The 23,541-nt window shown below is 44.3% G+C and overlaps 1 protein-coding gene across 4 annotated transcripts in view; it reads right to left on the bottom strand.

Moving 5' to 3' along the window:
• The window catches only part of Sptbn1 (spectrin beta, non-erythrocytic 1), a 162,586-nt gene that overhangs the window by 17,383 nt on the left and 121,662 nt on the right, over positions 1–23,541 (bottom strand). For all 4 annotated transcript variants that reach the window (XM_036200976.1, XM_036200977.1, XM_036200978.1 and 1 more), the window contains 11 exons: positions 21,556–22,426; positions 21,322–21,459; positions 19,855–20,611; positions 19,046–19,248; positions 11,793–11,883; positions 6,353–6,499; positions 5,211–5,474; positions 3,563–3,787; positions 3,052–3,141; positions 2,620–2,901; positions 1,403–1,533 (listed from right to left, as the gene is read on the bottom strand). In XM_036200976.1, the coding sequence (XP_036056869.1) occupies positions 1,403–1,533; positions 2,620–2,901; positions 3,052–3,141; positions 3,563–3,787; positions 5,211–5,474; positions 6,353–6,499; positions 11,793–11,883; positions 19,046–19,248; positions 19,855–20,611; positions 21,322–21,459; positions 21,556–22,426 (3,199 nt within the window). The remainder of the gene's footprint in view (positions 1–1,402; positions 1,534–2,619; positions 2,902–3,051; positions 3,142–3,562; positions 3,788–5,210; positions 5,475–6,352; positions 6,500–11,792; positions 11,884–19,045; positions 19,249–19,854; positions 20,612–21,321; positions 21,460–21,555; positions 22,427–23,541) is intronic.

Below are 23,541 nucleotides of genomic sequence, written 5' to 3'. Positions count from 1 at the left end.
ACACTGCACTGCTGGCTCCTCCACCCTGCGTCCACACTGCACTGCTGGCTCCTCCACCCTGAGTCCACACTGCACTGCTGGCTCCTCCACCCTGAGTCCACACTGCACTGCTGGCTCCTCCACCCTGCGTCCACACTGCACTGCTGGCTCCTCCACCCTGCGTCCACACTGCACTGCTGGCTCCTCCACCCTGAGTCCACACTGCACTGCTGGTTCCTCCACCCTGAGTCCACACTGCACTGCTGGCTCCTCCACCCTGCGTCCACACTGCACTGCTGGCTCCTCCACCCTGACTACAAGGACTGACTGCTGGCTCCGCCACCTTTGAGAATAACAGATGCGTTGCTGGTTCCGCAATCACAATTTTTTTCACTACTAAAAGTTAGTGCAAAATGTTGGAACCATCTTCCACTGCCAGATGGCACACACTGTCCACTAGGTTCTTCTCTGGGCTGTGTGCTCTTCCCTGTTAGCAGAGCTGGCTCTGGTTGCTCCAGTTTCCTCAGTCACAAAGTGTAGTTAGGAGACTGGATCCTACTTCCTCGAATTTCTCACCAGAATTACATCTCATGATAGGAGATCAAGAAGGAGGGTTCACTGATGCCTGTTCTTTCTTGGGAATATGATAGGAACACCTGAAGGACCTCACCTTTTCCAACCTGTCTCAGAATGGATAAACAAGTACACAGAGTAAATTCCTTTCCTTTCTTACTCCTAGAAAGTGGTTCCTAGAAAGAAGGCCTGACAGGACTGTCTTCTCTTTAACACAGAAGCCTAGTGAGCAAAAGGACACACACCTCACTTGTTTCCACTCTGGTTTCCTGGATAATCACTGTGCAGAAGTTAGACAGTGCTACCATTTTGTTTTTCTGAAAGCCATTTTATGTCACAGATCTAGGTATTCTTGTCTCTCAGCCCTCTTTAATCATTGTTTCCCCAAACTTACTTTATTTATTTTTCATTCATTCATTCATTCATTCATTTATTTATTTTTAAAGATAGGGTCTCATTATATAATTCTGGCTAGCCTATAACTAGCTAAGTAAACCAAGCTGGCCTTGAACTCAGAGATCTAACTGCCTCTGCCTCCCAAATTCTGGGAGGCATGTGCCAACACATCTGGCCTAAACTGGATGACTTTCTCAACCCAAGTATGTACTTCATCACTTCTATCTGTAAGACAACATTTACTTATGACCCTAACAATCTCTCAACTGGGTCTTGGCCAACATGAGGTATTTAATTCACAAGAGCAACTTTTCATAAGTTCTTGAGTCAATGACCCACTTTACCACTAATGCATAATGAATGGTGCCATTTTGGGGGGGGGGGTCGGGTTAGTAAGACACCTTGACTGAAGAATAAATAGCTTGCTTGGCCTCATTCTCAAAGTGTCACTAACCTTTCGGGATGGCTGTCAGCTACCAGGGCTCGGCTAGTTTTGGAGAGCTGGTGTACTGTCTCTGCATAGTCCTCAACAGCTTGTTCCAAAATCTGATGCTTTTTCAACATGGAGACAGCACTTTGCTCATCCTGCAAAGAAACAGACTGTCAAAACCATAGCCAGAAACTATGTCTGGGGTGACAAATTAACTTCAGGGTTGGGTGAGGCAAGAGGAAAGAACATCAAAAAAAGAAAGACCAGTATGATATGGCCACGAACACAGACACATTTGAGAACATTACCAGGGACTAAAGGAGGCCTCTGCAAAGGGGAACATGTAGTGTGACCCCCAACACCCCTCTAAGGTAGAGGGAAGCTTAGGGAAGTCTAACTAACGTATCTTAAGTAGCTAAAAACCTCAGCCTGTCAAATGTGTGCATGACAGAATTATCCAACCTTAAAGCACTTTTAAACAGTCTCAAAACCGCTGTATGTTGGATAGCCTGGGCAACACTATAAATGATTCTAGAAGATTTCTTTAAAAAAAAAAAAAAAAAAAAAAAAAAAGTAGGCCGGATGGTGGTGGTGCACACCTTTAATCCCAGCACTTGGGAGGCAGAGGCAGAGGCAGGTGGATTTCTGTGAGTTTGAGGCGAGCCTAGGCTACAAAGCGAGTTCCAGGAAAGGCGCAAAGCTACACAGAGAAACCCTGTCTTGAAAAATCAAAAAACAAAACAAAACAACAAAAAAAAAACAAAACAAAAAAAACAAAACAAAAAAAACCCAAAAAACAAAAAACAAAGTAAATGGGCTGGGCATGGTGGGACACGCCTACAATCCCAGCACTTGGGAGGTAAAGGCAGGTGGATGTCTGTGAGTTCAAGGCTAGCTCAGCCAGGGCTACATAGTGAAGTCCTGTCTCAAACAAAAAGATTAAAAAGAAAAAGATAGCCAGACGCAGTAGAACCTACTTGTAATCAGCCTACGGCATGAGTCTGAAGCCAGTCTGAGCTACATATTAAGTTCTAGGTCTGCATGTGTTACATACTTAGACGTTGTACCAGACTTCACGGGAAACCACAGCCAGATTTTTAATACCTTTCTTTACTTCTCAGTACCTAGAGGCAGCAGGTGAAATGTGTCATGAAGTCATTATGTAGCTAGCAGGTTTGAGCAGGGCACTCTTCTAGGCACACCTCCCACTTCCTCTCCTGGAGTTAGGAAGTTTCTCTCACCTTGGCTTTTTCCTCAGACATCATATACAGTTCCTGCTCACTCATCCAAGCCTCTGCTTCAGCTGCATCAAAGTAGTATTGCTGGGCCTTGTGTGCCTCCTCAAGCCGTCTATGACGTTTCTCAGTCTCCTCAATAAGAAGCCCCCACAGCTGTTGTAGGTCGGCGAGCCTCTGCCTGATAGCTTCAGCATTAAGGCTGCTGCTGTCTGTGATGATGTTCTGACTCCTCTCAAAGATGTCATCAATACGGGGCTGGTGTCCCTGGATTTCTTTCTGGAGGGTCTGTGCAGAAGAGGTAAAAACAGTTTTGCTAAATGGCCACGGCCTGGTACTTAGTCTGAACTCACAAACCATCAAAGCTCTCTCGTTTCCTCTGCTGTATGATTCAGTCATCATTTACCAGACACAGCTAGCTCAGGCAGAAGCACTTACCTGATTTTTCTTTATTAACAGCTGCACAGTTTGAAGGTTATGGCCATGATCTGTGGAAGTTGCCAAAGGCATCCTCTCGCCAACCCACAGCTATAAAGAATTGAAAGTAAGCAGTGGTCATGACCATGTGGAAACACAAACAAATGGCCCATGTAAGGGCACAAGGATGGCAAGGAAGCTTAGGGGGGAAGGGCCCAGTCTTCCTTCACAGGGCTGCCAGTACATACAACTGTTTCCTCTTGGACATGAGGCAGAGTTAGTCTTCTGAACTTACTTCATCCGTGGTGTTGGACACATTGTGAGCCCTGTGGTTAGTCTAAGTCCTATTCTAGTGCATTAAAATCCTGGAGTATCTTTAGAACGCTAGGAAGAAGAGAGCTACATTCAAATGCATGTGAGGGACACATCACTAGGACATGGAGGATGGGCTGTGAGGTCCAATTCATTGACATGGGCTGAAGTAATAACAGAAAAGCAACCACTGGCTTCAGGACAGGTGAGGGCTACTCACAATTTCGTCCTCCACATCCCTGTTGAACTGATGGATCTCTTTGGAAGCTAACAGATTATGCTTCCTCTCATTCAAGGGCTCCAGAAGCTCCATGAACTTGGTCTGCACAGTGAGGCGCTTGCTGTCCACCTCATCGGTACTTTTCCCCTCCTGACTCAGTGCCTGGGCTTGGCTCTGGAGTTCCTCGATCTCCTTCTTCCGCACTTCCATCTGATTCTCTAGCATCTAAGGGAGTAAGACTGCATCAGAGCCAGAGGAAACACAGAGACTCTGGCTGGGACTTCGTTCTGGGCACCAGCTAAAAAGCGTAAGAATAACTGAAGAATGAAACGTACACAGCAGAGACACCAAGGAAGAGAGCACCAGTGAGTGCTCCAGCTCACCAGCTAATGTTTAAAACATCTCTCTCCAGGACTTTAAAACTTGAAGTAACATTAAAATTTAACTAGGATTCTTCAGGACTCTGACTAGAATCATGCTAGGCAAAGAGGACACACAACAGCCATTCACTGAAGAAAATGAACAAAAACAGAAGCAAGAGTACTCACTGAGGAGCCACCACACACCACACAGCAGGCCATACGCCAGGGAACTGGCACTGGAGGCTAACTGTAACTGTTCCAGGAAGAGGTGGCAGCTATAAAAACTGCACCATCTGTCTAAATTCATTAATGCACAGTAGCAAAGTAGCTACTTTTAAAAGAAAATAGTGTAGCTACAGTGTGGTAGTGCACACCTTTAATCCCAGCACTCAGGTGGCAGAGGCAGGTAGATATCTTGAGTTTGAAGCCAGCCTGACCTGCATAGTGAGTTTCTGGACAGACAGGACCTCTAGATCCCGTCTCAAATCAAAACCAATAACCATACCACACCAAACAACAAACCCCAAAACCAAAAGTGTGTGTATATGCATGTTTGTGGCCATGTGGCTATTTGTGCATATTACACATGTAGACCAGTAGACAAGTATGGATTACAAGCACATCCTTAGAGTTGTAAGGAAAACAACTTTACTGACTGAGCTATCTCCTCAGACCACACCACTGATACACGAATGTCTGTGTACCCTGTGCATGTGGAAGCCAGATCCCCTGAAACTGGAGTTACAGATAGCTGTGAAGCACCATGTGGGTGTTGGGAATTGAACCCAGGTCCTCGGTAGGAGTAGCCAGTGCTCCTCACAGCTGAGCCATCTCTCCAGTCCCTGCTAATATACTTATAATACAGCTGTTTTCTCATTAATTCAAGGTAAATTCATCTGCCCTCAGAATCGCCTACCACAATATAAAAAACCTTTACCATCTACCAAGTAGATAGTGAACAATTCAGAATAGATAGCAAACAGTTCCTTCTGTTCTATTTAAGACATAATATAGAAGGACAAATATGATTATTTTACTCAACCACTGAATGATGATAACACTCATTAATAAGATCTAAAAAGAAGTATTCCCATGCACAGACATTCAAAACTTTTACTAATTATAGCTGACTCTGGAAAGGCCACTGCGGTCAGGGCAAGCACTTCTCTGAGAGTTTAAAGCCCTTCTCGTGGAAGAGGGATGGCAGAGAATCTTGATAAATAAGGATGAAGATGAAAGCCATGAAGCAGGCATAGCCCAGGTAGACAGCTGTCTTGTCCACTTGCCTGTTGCTTTTTCAGAAGAATATTGACGCTAGTAAGGTCTTTGCCATAGTCGTCAGACTGAATCTGGCTCTCCAGGCCATGGAGCCACTTGTCCAGATCTGCACAGCTCTGTGTGAACAGCTCAGCCTTATTTGCATCAAAGAGCCGCTGGGCCTTGGTCTGGGTGGTGGATTCAAGGACTTCCCACATTTTATGTAAAGCAGTGAGTTTCTCCTTCACCACAGCTTCTGTTTCTGGCTTTTCTGAAATGAGCTGCATTCCTTCCTGGAGAACACAAACCAATGAGGTTAAAAATAAAAGTTTTCCAGAGAATAAATATCACTGTGAAAAAAACAAAAACCAATCCCTGAGACATTTGCTCCCCCCACTCCCTATATTCACCATGAAGTTACTGCTGGGTAAAACCAACAATGGTCTTGTGTACATACTCCATGCTTCTGGAATGTCAACAATCAGTGTTGTATGCTTTAACAGTTTCAACTGGGGCAACAGGACATTTAGTGTTAGTAACTACAACTTCACGCCCCCAAAACCACACATAACACATTATTAACTCTTAGGAGTCTGACAGTGCAGGGGATGAGAAACACATACTTCTATTATACTATACAGAATCTCCCTATGTAAATATAGGTATTACCGTAGTTAGTGCCTGGTTGGTATACAACAGTCTCTCTCTCTCTCTCTCTCTCTCTCTCTCTCTCTCTCTCTCTCTCTCTCACTCACACACACACACACACACACACACACACACACACAACCATTTTAACATTTATGCAATAGTAGCTCATAAAGCTGGCCATAAAGCAAAACAGGTATATGGCCAATGGCAGCAAGGTAGACTCATGGTCTATCATCAGTGACCAATCACCTGGTAGTCATCGGAAGATAAACCGAGCCCCAGGTTGGGTCTCCGCTTCTCTCCCTGCTGGGGAACTGAAGTCAGAAACTGTAAATGGAAGCAGGGGGTTGCTACTGGATCTGTAACTTTTGTAAATGATGACATATGGCTTTAAAAGTACCCTAATAAAATAATCCATTTCCTCTTTTCCATCTCCCCTAAACATTTATGTTTTCCTCCTTACCCAGGCCACAGTGTAGAAATGAGAGTGAGGGAGGGTCTCCCAGGTAACTTCACCCACCTTCTCAATCTTGTCGAGCCATTCTTTGTTGGAGGCAAGTTCTGCCATAAACGCCTGATGCTTTAGCCATTTGCTGTGCAGGTTTCTGGCCTCATCGTAAGACATGTCCTGGGCTGTGAGCATCTTTTCATTGATCCAGAGGGACAGCTATGGTAGAATAGCAAGAAAATTTTAGAAACTGTCATTATAGACTTAACCTTTTTATTCTACCCAGAAAGGATTACATAGTGACATGCTACATATCCCCTTGTCAACAGACAACCAAATATATTACTTTGCATCTCCGACCCATCTTGTACCCAAGTTTGATCCAAAGGGTGAGCTAACACTAAACCCAGACATACAAAAGCTCCAAGGCAGCTTTTAAAATCAACAGCACTCTGGCTCAGCTTTCCCCACAAGGTTGTGCTTGCAGCTCTACTCTAACTAGTTCAAAACACAAGCATTTTCCTCTCCCAAACACCCATAACAGTTATAACACGTTAATCATTATTATCATCACTTAATTCACTTGGAAATCACATTTTAAAGCAACCCACACAGCCAGGCGGTGGTGGCACATACCTTTAATCCCAGCACATGGGAAGCAGTGACAAGAGGATCTCTGTGAGTCTGATACCCTGTCTCAAAAATCCAAAAACCAAACCAAAAAAAACCCCTCCCCCAAACAAACAAAAAAATCCAACAACAAACAAACAAAACCCAAAACAAACAAAACCAAACAAAAAAACCCAACCTACAAACCTATCTATGGTTTCGACTCGCCATGGTGCATGTGTGGAAATGTCAAAGAACATAAAGAACTTGCTTACTGTGGAGCTAATACAACCACAACATCCTTTCTTCATCTCTGACAATTCTGAGCAACCTCCACCTCTTTTTCTATAGCCTCCAGCTCTCTAAGAACTTTCCATTCAGACTACCAACACTTCATGGAACTTGACTCTGAGATCAAGCATGTGTACTTCAAAGTAAATTCTTGAGAGCTGCACAAAGCTTGCCAGCTGCTGACACACAGAAGTGAATTCTGAGAGGCTTGGGGAGGGAGTTGGCCAAACACCAGGCCCTGACCCAAACCTCCTTCAGGCTTTTATCCCAACCCAGGCCCTGCTTGGTTCTGCTTTCCCACAAGTGGTCAGGCCAGAGATAAACAAAGGAATGCACACTTGGCTGGATCCCAAGAGTCTTCAGGAACCATTTCATATCACTCGGTTAAGAGTGAGCGACTTAATTTTAAGGTAGTCATTGCTCACTGTGAGCCTGCATCTGAACATCTTCATGGTTCCATTTCTCAAGGTCTACAAATGACACATGAGACCAGAGAATGTCTTACAGCATCAGTGTTCCCAAAGCTTTTCATTCACACTCACAACCTGACTGCTGCTGGGAAAGCCTTCCCCATACATTTGCTTCAGCAGCAGTAGGTCTGTTCTTTATAAAATGTCAAGGAGGACAATGCAGGTCACAAGAGAACTGCTGGCTATGAGAATGGATAAAAAGGTACCAGTTCCACCTTTCTCATGCTATTCATCATGAAGGGAAACCAGAGGGGTTAAGGTTCAAAGTAAATTCTTTGCGATTGCAGATCATTGATTGGTCAGTGACATAACAATAAAAACAGTACAAGTTCTACTTTAAAAGATTAAACTATTTCCCAGCTATCTAAGTGGCTGAAATGTGAAATACTATGGCCATTCATCCAACCTAAGGGGGGGAAAAAGATATAAAAGAAAACCAAATGATAAAAATCCCCCTGTATACCACAGAGAAAGATTTCCCACAAAAGGGTATTGATTCAAAGTGCCAAAAACATCCACATATTTTCATTATTCATAACACCCAACTGGCTTTTTTTTTTTTTTTTTTTAAGAAAACATTACATAAAAACCAGGCTTATAAACCAATGTGCTCATACATGTCCTACAGATAAAGGACCATTGTATAGCACAGCACAATGCTGTGGGCCTATAGAGTGGGCTAGTACACCAGCCTTTCATCAGCATTCTGAAACCAGAGCTACAGGGATTATTTGTGGGCATCCATAAAGGTCATGTCAGATATACTCATTCTCTGCAGAAAAGATCACTGTGCAGATGGAAAAAGATAAAAATACTTTAATCACTGAACAAGGCTCAGCACTGTACTCAGTCCTATGCCAGACATGTCTGTACTGCCTTCCTGGGAAAACAAAACAAAACAAACAAACAAAACCAACCCTGTCCTTCAGAAAATAGGAAGTGTGCCATAAGAGAGTAAGCCAGTCAGCCCCAGCTTTCAGATCATCTATTTTTAGGACACTCCACTAAGACTACACTGTGAAGACTGAGACGCTCCTCACACACACATGTGAGGTGAGCACACTGGCCCCTGTTCTAACTGTTCTAGTGCAATGGCTACCCTCAGTGTTTATGGGGCTAACAACAAAGGCAGTTCTCACAATCTTGCCTCTTTCAGCCAAGGCACCCAGGAGAAAGGGAATGTGTGTGTAGGTGTGTAGTGTTGAGTGTGTAGGAGACAACAAACCCCTGGATTCTCTGGACCTTGAACACAAACAGCCAGTAATGATGCCTCCCAAACAGTTCAAGCTATTCAATTGTCTCATTTATCCAGAGGGCCTGATCTACACAGGGACACTTTGCTCAGCCTGGAAAGAGGGGACTGGACCTGCCTGTACTGAATCCATCAGGTTTAAATGAATCCCCAGGGGAGTCTTGGCCCTGGAGGAGATGGGAATGGAGGGGAGGGGATGGGGGGAACATGGGGGTGGGGGTGGGGGTGGGGGGGGGGGTGGGAGGGGGGAGGACAGGGGAACCCATGGCTGATATGTAAAATTAAAACACAAATATAATTAAAAAAAAAAAGCCAGTAATGAAATTGAATTTAACCTCTGAGTGCTATGTAAGTAACTATCATCATAAAAGGTAGTCAAATGTAAGGCTGGTCTATACAAACTCCATTCCCAAGACATTCTGGTTTAAAATTGGGCATATTTTAAATGAGGCAGAATGATGGATGTTTTCAGTACAAGAATGTGTGGTGTGTGCCTCCCCCAACCCCTTGCCCCTGTCAATATACTTAAATTTCTACAGAGTGTCTTGGTACCAACATACTTGACCTAAATTTTGTTGTGTTGACTATATGTTGTGTGGGACATTCAACATCTTCAGCAGTCACTACGGCTGTGCCAGCTTTAAGAACCAGGGAGACCTGGCACAGGAGTCACATAGAAACCTACAAACCACTTTCTAGATATAAGCAGCAACAGGAACTACAACCCAATATTCCCTGTATACTCTGCGGAAAATTGTGGGCCAGCCTGAAGATCACTGGAATTCAGCCAAGGATGCTGATTTACAGCACTGTGTGTATGTGTGGGGGGGGGGGGGTATGGGGGTGCTGACTTGGCATCTCTTCTTCTACCAGGAAAGAGTGTCACTCTACTAAGTCTCTCCACAGTTTTCTACTTATGAAGCCTGTGCCTAGGTGGCTTAAAACCCAAGTGCTGGAAATGCCAGCTATAAATGAGCGCCCCTCACGTGTTCCTGCATCTGTCTGTTACTCAGCATTCTTTTCTCAGCTTCAGCCTCATGGTCCAGTCAATCAATAGCTTTCCCTTAGCTTGCCCTTTAAAAGCAGGAGCAAGACTAGGGCAGTGGCTCACACCTGCAACTGTAGAACTTGGCAGGCTGGAGCAGTAGGTTCCAGGCCAATTTAAACTACCATGTGAGACCGTCTCGAATGAATGAATGAATGAATGAATGAATGAATGAATACAAAAAAATCAGGCTGAACAGAGCCCATCAACTCTCTGGCCAAAGGACACAGTCTCAGTGTGTTTGTTTCAAAGGTGCACACATTCCCAACTTCTTCCTGTTCAGAGAACCATGTGTGCATGGCTTCCTTCAGAGCATACTTCCTGTGAGTATCCTTTCTAGACAGTTACCACCTGCCACTCAGAAGAAGCATTCCTAACATGGGTGCTTAAAGCTGAGATAGTTTAGGGACTCCCTTCTTACGGTCTGTCTGCCAGTCTGTTCACTGGACATGAACACCTTCTGTGACAAAAGATCTAACATGTCTGTCGCACTTCTTTGAACATACAGCCACATGTTCATATACAAAGTGTCTGTGCTGCGTTAACTACATATCTTAGCACACAAACTAATATTGCCCCCAAGTCCCTACATTCTCTTGTTCCTTATCCCATTTTGGGCTCCAAGGGAATTTATCCTAATAAACCAGAGAGGATGGAATTCCACTGATGTTCTCTGGCAGATGGAGAAATATGATGTGTTCATGAATTCACACATGTGGAGTTTTCCATACACTTTCCCCCAGCTAGCCTGCAAAGACTATATTTTCCTGGCCAACTTTAGTTTCAACGTTTATCAGGGGAGAATCATGCGATTAATACCACATGTTAAAACTTGGTCTTTGACACATCCAGAGTACCATTTAGCATAACATTGTTTTAAAGATCTCAAATGAATAACAAATCTGGATTATAGTTTTAAATTTTCTGTTTTTTAGAAAAGATTTATTCACTGAGCGGTGGTGGTGCATGCCTGTAATCCCAGCACTTGGGAGGCAGAGGCAGGTGGATCTCTGTGAGTTCAAGGCTAGTCTGGTCTACCAAGTGAGTTCCAGGACAGGCTCCAAAGCTACAGAGAAACCCTGTCTGGAAAAACCACAAAGATTTATTCATTTTTACTCTGTTTATGAGTGTTTTGCCTTCATGTATACAGCATGTGAATGCAGAAGCCAGAGGGGGGTCAGATACCCTGGAGCTGGAATTTCAGGCAGTTCTGAGTCTAATTGAACCTGGAACCTTTGGAAGAGGCATTATGCTCTTAACCACCAAGCATCACTGTAGCCCCTGCATCTCTAGTTTTTAATATATATAGACAGTTTCGGTGCTTACTAAGTTCTTTCTTCCCAGGCTATTTAATTGTACCTTACACTTCGAAGATTTAAAACACAAGTAAATGCTTTTCAGGGTATTTTCGGACATCACTGCTCAGTAGAGTTTTCTGAAATGATGCAAAGTGTCTACATCTGTGTTGTACAATGTAGTGGCCAGCAGTTGCACTAGCAATTGAGTGCTTAAAATACAGCTAGTTTGCTAGAACTATGCTCTGAATTTTAACTTAAAATGAAACAGTATTTAAGTATAATTAAATTATATTATAAATTAAATTATAAAGTATAATTAATTATAATTAAGATTTAAGTATAGCCCTACTCTATAATATCTAAAGTGTAGATGAGCTGACAATCTACATTACTGATAATACAGTTCCCCCAAGAGAGCTGATGGAACTGCTGTACCCCGACCTCTAACCGTGGATAACTTCGAGCTTCATTCAGTTCACAATTCAATTTATTTTTTCCAAATGCTGGCCAGCCATGGAGAGAAACCAGAGGGTGACTGGGAGCGTACCTCTTGACAGTCTTGCAGGAATTTCTGTAGATCTCGGTTGTCCTTCAATCTCATCAGAAGTTCACTGGCTGCCTCTCTATTCTTCCTGTGTCTGCCAAAAGAATTAAATCATTAAAAAAAAATAGTTAAATGTAGAATTTACAAGCTGATTTCTTCCCTGGGTTTTGTATGACAGAGACAAGATGGAGAAATTTTAGCATCTTCCAAACATGTAAGCCACAATAGGTAGAAAAGAGACTCAAACACCTGTCAAAACCACACAAGAGGCTAATGCTCACATTTAAATGAATCTAATCCTAGAAAAGAAAAGAAAAAGAGGATGCACTGTGCACAAGACCCTGTTACTGACAATGTGGAAGAATTTGAAATTTATTCTCCAGAAACTCATAATTCACCTATCTCTCACCCTCTCAGAAAACCTCCAACAAAAGAAAGGCACCAGAAAGCCCAGTTCCACATTCTTGGCAGGTGCAGCAGCTCCTCCCCTGAAGATGCCAACAGCCGAGTCCCTGCCTAAAGCGGTCAGCTTTTGACCACACTTGGGTACAAACCCAGCTTGTGGAGGACAAGTTATCACCCTTCACCTACAAGCTGTATAATCTCCCTGCTCCAGTCAAGTCATATGCCTTCTCTGGCCTTGATCTCTGGGACTAGAGAATCCACCCAGGGGTTAAATTTTCAGATCTTAACATTAATAGAGTTCTGATGCAGTTTGGGTCACAAACTCAGGATTTTGGATTTTCTTTGATTGTCTTCCAAATATAAACTTATAGGTATGAGTCTACTGCTGTTTTTCAGATGTCCCACCCCTGCTCCAGATAAAGGAGTTTTCCTTGCCTCTATTCCTGAGGATGGTATTTCTCTCTCTCCTGGTCTCCCTTTCCCAATCACTAAGCCATGGGCCTAAAGGCTCCAAACAAGTTCATGGATTTTAACTTCTGTCTCTAGTCTACCTACTTCAGCAGGTTTCCACTTGTCTGGCAGACACATCCAAGCGTCAATGCTGCAACATGCTCCAAAGGACCACGAGCTCTGGACTTGCTGACAGCTCATATGATGTCCAACCAAACATAATTGTTGCCTGCCTCTACAGTCAGGTCAGATGACCACACACTTCTGGTAAATACCCCATTGCCTGGGGTCCCTCCTTACCTTTGACTGGCCTCTCAGCCTCCCTGGGCTCTGACCATCTGCGCCCCATTTCAGCTTGAAGCAGCTATAGAAGAGCATTGTCCCTGCTCCCCTCCCAAACAGGCTAAAAGACTAAGTTAAAGGTAGACCTCCAGGCATAGGGGGCAAATTGGCTACCTAATGCCCACTGATACACCAGGAAACTGGATCCAATATTGTCATTTGAATAGATTTATTAACTGAAATGGTTCTGCAATAGGGTAAGACACCTGACCTTCTTTATGCAGAACCAACGAGGTATTATATGACATTAAGAAATTATTATCTCTATATAAGCATTCAGGATTATAATCTGGCTACACTCAAAGGTCAAAACTATAGGGATAAACTTTACTTAGCCCCTTGCATGTTTTCAGGGTTGAAAAGTAACTAGAAACAAAGTTTGTCTATTTAGATATGGATTTTCTGAGGCCTAGCAGGCAAAGACTGATGTTGTTGCCCTGAGACCTCTGCCCTCAATGACCATGGAGGACCCTGGGGTGGCTGTCTAGGTAGCCAGTAGGTAAGTCCCTGTCATTTTCAATTGCTAAATCGGGTAAAATTTATCCTTCTCAGATCTCTGATGCCAGGCTTTGCTTCAGCTGCCTTCTCAGGCCTTAGGGCTAATACTGCTCTCAGTATCTTCTGGTGAATTAGATAAAAAGCAGCTTTAAGGTTTGTTGATATGAAAGCTGTCTCACTACTGTTCACTTACATATTCTTCTGAGATCTGATGTTGTTTAGGGAAGCCTCCCTCCTTCTTCACTCACTCAACTACTTCCTTTCAGTAAATTTCCCCCGGTTATAGATTTAAAGATGTGTTCCACTGGGCTGAAAACAGGCCCTAAAAAAATGCCCATACCTTTTAACCCAAAGCCATACATAGCCTTTTGCTATGACACCAAGATGTACATCTGTTCCAATTTTACACTTACAGGTTCCTGCATAGGCCCACCCCTCCTGCCAGACTTGTGCCAAGTCCAACCCTCCAGGGCTCTTTAGATACACCTCTAGCCCCTGCACCAGAGCCCAAACACCAACTGAGGATGCCCACTGGGAGAATACTGACAGGTTAATTTCACTCACATGCCCACTCATAAAAGCTCTGTTATCTCCCAATTTGTTGATACTTTTTACAGGATGAATAGAAGCATTTCCACCTCCAGAGAGAGAGCAGATGTGATAGCTCCTGTACTCCTAATTTGCTGCTGCCCCCAAGCTCCTGAAACATCGCTGCTACAATGTGACTTCTCAGCTCCCTCAAGGAACAGACCCCAGAGGACTCCACCATGATGCTTCTTCATTCACCCTGACTCCCAACTTCTCCCTCCCACTTCATCCCCAAATCAGCAGGAAGCAGTCTCGAGAATTCAGCACCCTTGTTCTCCCACTCACTATCCACAACTCACCTTTTTATAATAATCAAAACGAAGGAATGTTAGTATTCTGATCTGCCCCTTGGAAACCTGCCCAGCATTCTGATGTCATCTTCTGTTAAAGCCCCCTTAAGAGGAAAAAAAAACCCCTTCCTCTCTCTCCCAGCCCCCTTGCCACAGAGGCAGTGCACACCTCTTCTCTCCCCTTCCCTCCATTCCCTCTTCCCTTCCCCTAAACCCCAAAATAACAATGCCATATGGATAATGCGTCCACTGTGTAACTTGCCAGCTATCTCACCTGCAGTGGGGCACTTTCGTCTAACCAACCATGGCTTCCCACTCCATTATCATAACACTCTCAAATTCTAACTATTTACAGGAGAGTTTAATAAACAAATCTTTGAGTGGGAGATCATTTGAGTTGTAGTTAGTGGCACGATGAAGTAGTCTTGCCTTTAATCAAAGGCCTTGGAAAACAAGATTTCATTCCCTTCATCACAACATTCCATGCAAATGCTGTAAGAGCAGAGACACACACTGGCAGTGATAACAGCATGTGCATTCTGGTGCTCACTGAAACAATGGAATGACAACAATTTCAAACACTGTAAAAGACTCCTCCCTTAAGGGAGAAAAACCACCAGAGAGAATCTGAATGCATTTCTTATGCAATCAAGTCTCACGCATGCAGATTTCTGAGCTGTGCATCTTTCTCTGATAGTGAGATCATGAAGAAGGTTCAAATCCAAATGACATTGCTTAGAGATGAGCATGGGGAGTGCACATGGCCTTCACAAGGTGTGCTCTGAGGAGATAATCTGCCTCAGGTAACACTGAGCACAAAGCCTTGTATGATGGTATGTGCCTGTGACCGCACCACTTAGACAGGTAAGTGAGGCAAGAGGATTGCTGTGAGTCCGAGGTCAGACTGGGCTAAAAAAATAATCTTACCTCACCAAACTCAACCCAACCCAAAGAAGTTTTCATGGCCAAAAGGTTTTACTGGTGACAACATGTAAAGGAAAACTTAGAAATGTTCTCAGAATTGGGTCATTAAGTCATAGGAAAGGGCCCAGGAAGAACCTTCTTAAATATGACTGCTGTTTCTGCAGTCACAAAAGCACTCTAGGCAGTGATGTCCTCGGCTTTATATCCATCTGTTACCACTTTTGTTCCTATAACAAGACTAAAAAGTGGAGTAGATACTAATGCTGGGTATAATTCAGCTTCCTCTGAGTTTGAATGAAGGCATAAAATAATTTGGTAATGCTAACCCATGTGAGAGGGTGAACTGCCAACTTGACACAGGCTACACTAGAGTGATTAGGGTAGAGGGATAATGCTGAGAACAGTGTGGATGATGGCGACTTGGTTAGTGAAATGATTCTATTTGGTCCATTTATGTGATATTTTAGATTAAGAATCTTGTAGAAGTCAGGCAGTGGTGGCGCACGCCTTTAGTTCCATCACTTGGCAGGCAGAGGCAGGCGGATCTCTGTGAGTGTGAGGCCAGATTAATCTACAGAGGTAGCTCCAGGACAGCCAGGACTACACAAAGAAACCCTGTCTCAGAACAAAATGAACAACAAGGCATGTGTAGAAATCAGAGAGATGGCTCAGCAAGCAAAGTGTGATGACTGCAATTCAATCCCTGGAACCTACATGCTTGAAGAAGAGAACTGGCTACTGCAAGTTCTGTCTGATATCCACAGTGCACCCTCATATAAAATAAATAAAACGGGAAAAATATTTTAAAATATTTCATTGAAAAACAGGAATCTGTGGAAATAAAACCTTCACTTTGCTGGGAGAATCTAAACCTGGGAAGTGTTTTTTTTTAGGGTCAGCACACATAAACAGCCAAGGCTGTTGTTGCTCAAGCTAGGCGTGGGACTTGGTAATTTAAGAGTCCTCCCAGTTGGGACTGGTTTTGAAGGGGTCATGGAGGGCAACTTCAGCTATGCACCATGGAGGACATTGGTGAAGATGCGGCCTCAATAGCAGCAGAAGAAACCCCAGACTGAAGGGGTCATGGGGAGAAGATGAAGTCTGACACCATGTGGCAGGGTCAGAGTACCTAAAGAGAGCCTTAGAGAGGCCATTGGTGAAGGTGCAGCCCAGGTTCAGTGGAGACCCAGGAAGTCTGGAGATGCCAGCACCGTGGGACCAATGGGACCACCAGCAGGGGCCCACAGCAGCTGTGGAGTAGCGCTGACTTGAGCACAGGAGACTAGCTGTATGTACAGTGGATGGCTGGAAGACCCTCTGGGACCCGGCAAATCATGAGTGGGTCCCAAACTCTAACACCCAGCCTTACAGCTGTTGGACCTTAGTTCTTCCTTCTTGAATTACAAAGTATTTACTTTTTATTTTAAAGAAGCCACAATTGAAAGACTGGAATTTTACACAGACTTTGGAGTTAAAAAGAAAATTGGATATTTTAAAGATACTATAGATAGATATTTTAGAGACTTTGGATATTTTAGCGAGACTTGAACTTTGAAAGAGACTGTAGATGTTTCAAAGAAATTGAATCTTTAATAAAAGTGTTTGAATTTTTAAAGACTGGGGGGTTTCTGACATTATACTGTTTTATACTATCATATTAATATTAGCATGGCTTTTGGGGATAACAAGAATAAAAGGTTACGGCTTAATAAGTGGTGTGCTTGTGTGTCAAGTTGGCAAGGGATCAAGTGTGCTGGCTAGTTTTATGTCAACTCAACACAGGCTAGCTAAGTCATTTGGAAAGAGAGAACATTAATTGAGGAAATGTCCCATCAGATTGACTTGTAGGCAAGCCTGTGGTGCACACTCTTTATTGACAATTGATGTGTGCGGGTGCAGCTCACTGTAGGCAGTGACCCCAGGCTGGTGGTCCTGGTGCTGTAAGAAAGCAGACTCAGAGCTATGAGAAACAAGCTAGTAAGTGGCACTCGTCCATGGCTTTGGCTCTAGTTCCTGCTCCAGGTGCCTGCCCTCACTTCCTTGGGTGACAGACTATAAGCTGCAAGTCAGAAATAAACCCTTTCCTTCTCAAGTTGCTTTGAGTCATGGTGTTTGAGACCCTTGCTGTGCTGCCCTGTGTCTGGACACTGCTGCAGTCTTCCTTTTGGGCAGGAGGCTCCCTTCCACATTCAGGTCTTTAGGGAAGATTATGCCCACATTTTCTCAGCACGCACATTTTATAACTTTACATTCTACAGCAAGGCTTTATGGTAGTACCTTTCTGTATAAGAACAGAAATCTGAAGGTTTAGATATTTATTTAGCTTCTGCCCCTAAAGCCCCTGGAACTCCCAGATCTGTCCACAAAAATCTTCTCTATCTGGTTTCAAATCTGGAGGCCTTCAGGGATAATGAAGTGATACTAGGATTCAGTTCATTATCAGCTGTAAGAAAACAGACTGATGTTCAATCAACATGGAAAGCGAACTCCTATCTTTCTTTTGTTTGGCAATAGTAAAGAATGTTGTCTCTATTTCATTTTTAAATTTCTTTTTAAGGCAGGATTTCTCTGAGTAGTGCTGGCTGTTCTGAACCCAGACGTCTAAGAGCTGCTCTTGCCTTAGGGAATCAGCACGTGCATCTCATGTGAAAGAACAGGACAAAGTCCATTCACAAAATGAGATTTAACACTAGGAAAGAGGGAAGTCTTTTTTCTTTTCCCTTTAAGATTAGGAATTGCAGGATTTTTGGTTCTCATATTCACTTAAGATTTTGACAGAATTTTTGTCTGTTTTGAAAGGCAACACATACAAAATCATAGTAAAAGTTATACTGTATCTTACAGACACACCCTTAGAACACGTAGCAAGAAACACCCAGCAGTTACAAGAAATTGGAGCTGCTAAACCTGGCAACAGAAGCACCCTCCCACCCCCACCTTACGTCTTATGTTAAGCTGACCAGGTGGAAAGCAAGCGCTGGGCCCAGTAAGCAGTTCTTTTGAACTGCACAAGACGAGGAGCCCAGAGATCAGTCTCAGAAGAAGACCTTAAACTCAGTATACGCTGCAAAGGGACGGTCAGAACACAGGCTAATGACTGATCTACGCTGGCCATCCCTGAACTGACCACACTAGTGCATCCTCAATCTGATCTGTACAGGCCTCCCACTTTAACCAGTACAGGGCAGGACTCAGTTTCAGAGTATACTGACCTTCAAAAGCCAGGGAGACAATCTTTAAGAAAAGAGGAGGAGAAGATGATGTCAAACTACCTAATCTTGGAGAATATCCTATATGAAGAGGAAATATCCTTCCTATCATCAAACACACACGCACTCACATACACACATGTACTATGACAATATCACCTGTGCCAATTTTCTAAGAAAGGGCAGATACCGTTCCTCCATGGCTCTCTTAGGTACTCAGGACAAGCAGTTTCATCTTCTTCCTGATCTCTGTGTGAGAAGTGTCTCATGGATGAGTGAGAATGGGGTGTAGGCTAGGAAAGTTCCAGCTCTCAAGGTCCCACTCAACAAGAGTGCAGCTTATGGCACATAGCACATACAGGTCTCTGGCTAAGGACTAGTTTGGTTTCACTGGCTTTCTTTTGAGGACATCTACACATACTTTATAAGAATCACACTCAAGTAACCATGTATCACTTTGATTAAGTACCTCTATTCTGCTCACTGGGAAACTGAAACCCACAGTTCCAAGGACTTTTGGTCAATGACTCAGAAGTATAAAAAATTGTACCTGTCATCAATGGAGTCCACCTTCTCCTGGATGCGATCTGAGTTGATGTTTCCATCGCTCACCAGCCTTCTACCCGTCTCCACAACAGCATTGATCTTCTCCTCATTGGCATCCATTGTGGTCATGAAGTCCTCTTGTTTTTTAATAGCTGCTTCAGCTCCTTCCAGGGTAGTGGGCATTTCAGTATGAGCCAAAACATACTCCTTGTTTTAAAAGAAAAAAAAAAAAAATCCAGAATGACATGACATATTTACAAAGAACTTTTCCCTAAGTGGTAAATGTTATAAATTGGTTTCCAACAATAAGCAAAGCTCAGTCTGTTGACTCTAAGAGTCCTCTCATGTTCACAGAGAGATTAATACTCCTGATGTTGGCATCCATCTTCAGCTGCTTTTATTATTATTATTATTTTTTTAAAAACTCTCTTCTTTGCTTTGTATGCTTGGGTAAAGTTCTTGATCTTTCTAGAAAAAATAACTCCCCCGAACTTGTTCACTATACTCTTTAAATTGAGCTAGCACCTCACAGAATGTTGCCAAATTAAATGAGGTGTTCTGAGGACCTACAACAACAGTAACTGCAATAGAACTACACTTTGCAAGGCCAAACAGCTTCCTCAGAAAATTTCAATTTGAGGCCCTATATCATGAGGGATTTCATTGCCACTGAGAGTCCTGGGGGGCGGGGCTTTTCAAAATAATACATATAATTTCATACAGGCATGGTTTAACCTGCGGCTTAGCCAATTTTCAAACACCAGTCTGGGCCTGTTTCAAAAGGATGAAAGCCAAGGCCAAATCGACTATTACCTGGTTATTAAGAAAAGCTTCAGCTTGTTTCGTGTCCCTAAGGAACTGCTGGTAGGCATGGGACTGGGAGAGAAGATTTTGTCTGTTCTCCCACATTTTGTGGAGCTCATTCCAGCCAGTGTCCAAGGCCTGCAACCGCTGCCGCAGAAACATATACTGGGCATCGGTCTGTCCCTGGGTGACCATCTCACCCATGTCCCTCATCTTCTGGTAATCTTCCTCATAATTGTCAATCTCATTTTTGATGTTCTCATGCTGTGTGAGAAGCTTCTCTGCCTCAGTCAGGGTGTTGGGCATATCCTCTGAGGCAATAGCAGTCTGGGTCCTGGAGAGCCAAGACTGGAAGTCATCTAAGTCTCGCAGGAACTGCTGCAGCTTGCTGGCCTCTCCCAGGGAGGCCTCTCGGTTCTTCAGGGTTGTCTTCATTTCCTCCCACACATCACTGATCTCGGCCAGCCGAGACAGGATGGCTTGAGCCTGGTCAGGGTGCTCAGACTCCAGCTTCTCGGCTTCTTTCTGCAGGTCGCTCAGTTTTGCCTCAATGGCCACCAAGTCTCGTTCCATGCCAGTCAGCTTGCGCTGCAGGGCCATGACACCTGCCAGGTCGTTGCCAAGGTCTTGGGTAGACTCAATGACCTTGGTCTTTTCCCGGATCCAGGACTTGGTTTCGTTACACTCGAGGTGGTAGTTCTGGATGCTCAGGGCAGACAGCAGGGCATCCTTTTTCCTGTCCACCAGCTCTCTGAACTGACTCCACCTGTGAATGGAGAGAACAGCATACAAAGGGAGACCAAATCTACGGATGGGTACTGGAATGAACGGTGAGAGTTGAAGCTGCCTCACTTTTTTCCTTCCTTTTTTCGGACTGCTTTCATTTGTTTGTTTTTAAATCATGACCCAGTAAACATCCATCAAATGGCTCAATGCCATATAGTGAACAGTTACAATACATCTGTCCCACAGGGTCTAGTAATTCTTATCTGCTGTATTCATCACGCACATCTTAAAACTGCTCTGAAGGAACATTTCCCAAACTGACTGTAACCTACTCAAAAAAGTCTGTTTAACAGACTAGTGAGAACAGGACAAAGGTCTTCCCTGATAACGGAGGCCTCTTCCAGCTTCACCAGAACCTGCTCTAGACTTCACTTAAAAAGGACAACACAGGTTCTATCTTGCTGTCTTCTACCATACTGGATACAGGTCACTAAGGCTCTAACTTCAATTTGGGGAGAAGCAGGAGCTGGGTGACTTGACTCATGTCCTGAATGATGTCACTTCATCCTAAAAGCCTGTTCTTGCAAAACATGGCTGTGAAATACATGGAAAAGCAGATGCCAATGCCATGACATCTGTGCTGCAAGGCCAGTGACCTGAGCAGGAAGTTCCTGATAACAGAGCTGGGCAAGTACCCCACCCTCCCCAGACTCACAGGGGCAGCAGGCACACTGCTGAAGCCATGCATACCTCGTGTTGAGTTTGTCCTGCTGAGCTCTGATTTCCTTCTCACTGGGGTGGCCACTGTGCATCAGCTGCCGAGCAATCTGGTTTACCACAGCAACCCGGGAAGCCTGGTTGTTCATTTCGGGTTCTAGGCTCTCAAATCTAAAGAATGCAATTCAACAGGGTAGTGACTTCCATGACCACTGGTCACATGTGTCGGTCCACATCCTTCACACCCAGGTAGTAACTTCAGCTTACCTGTGCTGGATGACTTCCAGGTCTTCCAGCTTCTCTGGGATCTGCATGTTGTTGAGCCACTGTTCCTTCTCATCAATCCAGAGCTCGCAGGCATCGGCCTCGCTGAACATCTTGTACAGGGCTAGGGTGTCCTGCAGAGCCTGCTTCCTTAGCCGTGTTAGCTCTGCCACCTCCTTGTAGCGCTCCTCGATTCCTGCCAGGCGGCCCTTCACATCTGGAGACACTGCATGTGCTTGGGGAAGGGCAGTGGCTTGCTCATGCAGTGTGTCAATAGTGGGCCTGTAGTTGGTGATCTCTTCTGCTACATCTTTATGCTTCTTGACCAGAGACTGTGTAGAGTACTCATCATGGCCCACGTCATTGCTGGAGACGATCTTGAGGATATCTAGCATCCAAGCGTCGATGTCGTCAGCATCAGCCTGGAACTGGTGCAGTAATGAAGCCTCCTCTAGGCGCTTCTTACGGATGGCTGAGAGCTGCTCCAGGTTGGCCCACTGCTCCCGGATGTAAATGATTCTTTCACGGATCTTTTCTGATCCAAAGTGTTCCTCTGTAATCATGTCTTCACCTTCTTTGATGGCCTGCTCAAAGTGGCCACTGCGACCACTCATCTCATCCTCAAATGCCCGGTGCTTGCTCAGCAGGCGCATGACACTGGTCAAGTCTTTCCCATAATCATCAGAGGACAGGATTTTCTCCTTCTCTCGTATCCAGCCTTCTTCTTCTGCCATCTCCCAGAAAAACTTCCAGAGGCGACGGGACTCTTCCAGGCGAGCCCTCCGCTCCGCTGCCAGCTGACAAAGCTCTTGATAGCAGAACTCCATGTGGGCAACGCGGTCTCGGATTACCTGGGGGTCGCAGGGCTTGTAGCCTGTTTGAGCACCAAGGAAAGAATGCTGAGTATCTGAGCCAGTTTCTCATAGCTTCCTCCTCATCTGCAGACTATGTTCAAGCTTGGTTACAGGTTCAGGCCTAAGCAGTGCTGTGTAAAAGGCAGCAGGATACTTCCTGAGATCCTGACTTGTTGTGGAATATTTGTTTAACCGTGTAAAACATTTGTCTAACTATATAAACAAGTATTGTTGTTTTTCCTTGCCTATCTAAGGCATCAGATTGGTCTCATAAAAAGCTGAATGGCCAATATTGAGAGAAGGAGAAAGAAAAAGAGACAACAGGGAGAAGCGGGAAGCCAGCCAGACACGGAAGAAGCAGGAAAGTAGGACACACAGAATGAAAAAAAGGTGAAAAGCCCAGAGACAAAATGTAGGTGAATACAAAGATTGAATTAAGTTAAAATAGCTAGTGGGGCAAGCCTAAGCTAAGGCAGAACATTCATAATTAAGTCTCTGTGTCATTATTTGGGAGTTGGTTGACAGCCCAAAGAAAATGCCAACTATACTGACTAGAACAGGAAGAAGGGGCTATGCCATGCACTGCTCTTTCGGCCTAACTGTGGACAATGATCACTTATAAATCAAGGAAGCACATGAGTCATATGAAAGAAGGCAGCTGTGTGTGGTGATATTCAATTTGTGCTCTAACAAATAAAGCTTGCCTGGAGGATCAGAGGACAAAGCCAGCCACTATATTAAACACAGAGGTCAGGCAGTGGTAGCACACGCCTGTAATCCTAGCATTTGGGAGGCAGAGATTCATCTGGATCTCTGTGAGTTCAAGGCCACACTGGGAACAGAGCCAGGAATGGTGGCACACACCTTTAATCCCAGCACTAGTTAACCATAGAGGTCTGTACAGACAGACAGGAAGTGATAGAGCTGGGTGGAAAAAGGGAGTGATGAAGCTGGGCAGAGAGAAGAAGTAAGACAGCAGGGCACACAAAGGTAAATAGGTGTGAGTATACAGATAGTAGCTCTCTTGGGCTGAGGATTTCCTAGTGGTAAGAACTTGGGGCTGGCTTGTTCTATTCCTCTGATCTTTCAGGTTTCACCCCAATATCTGGCTCCGGGTTTTATTAATAAGACTGCT

Source organism: Onychomys torridus, chromosome 10 (assembly GCF_903995425.1).
Source record: "Onychomys torridus chromosome 10, mOncTor1.1, whole genome shotgun sequence".
Classification (NCBI taxonomy): Eukaryota; Metazoa; Chordata; class Mammalia; order Rodentia; family Cricetidae; genus Onychomys; species Onychomys torridus.
Note: the sequence above shows the minus strand (reverse complement) of the source record. Positions and strands in the feature narration are given on the sequence as shown.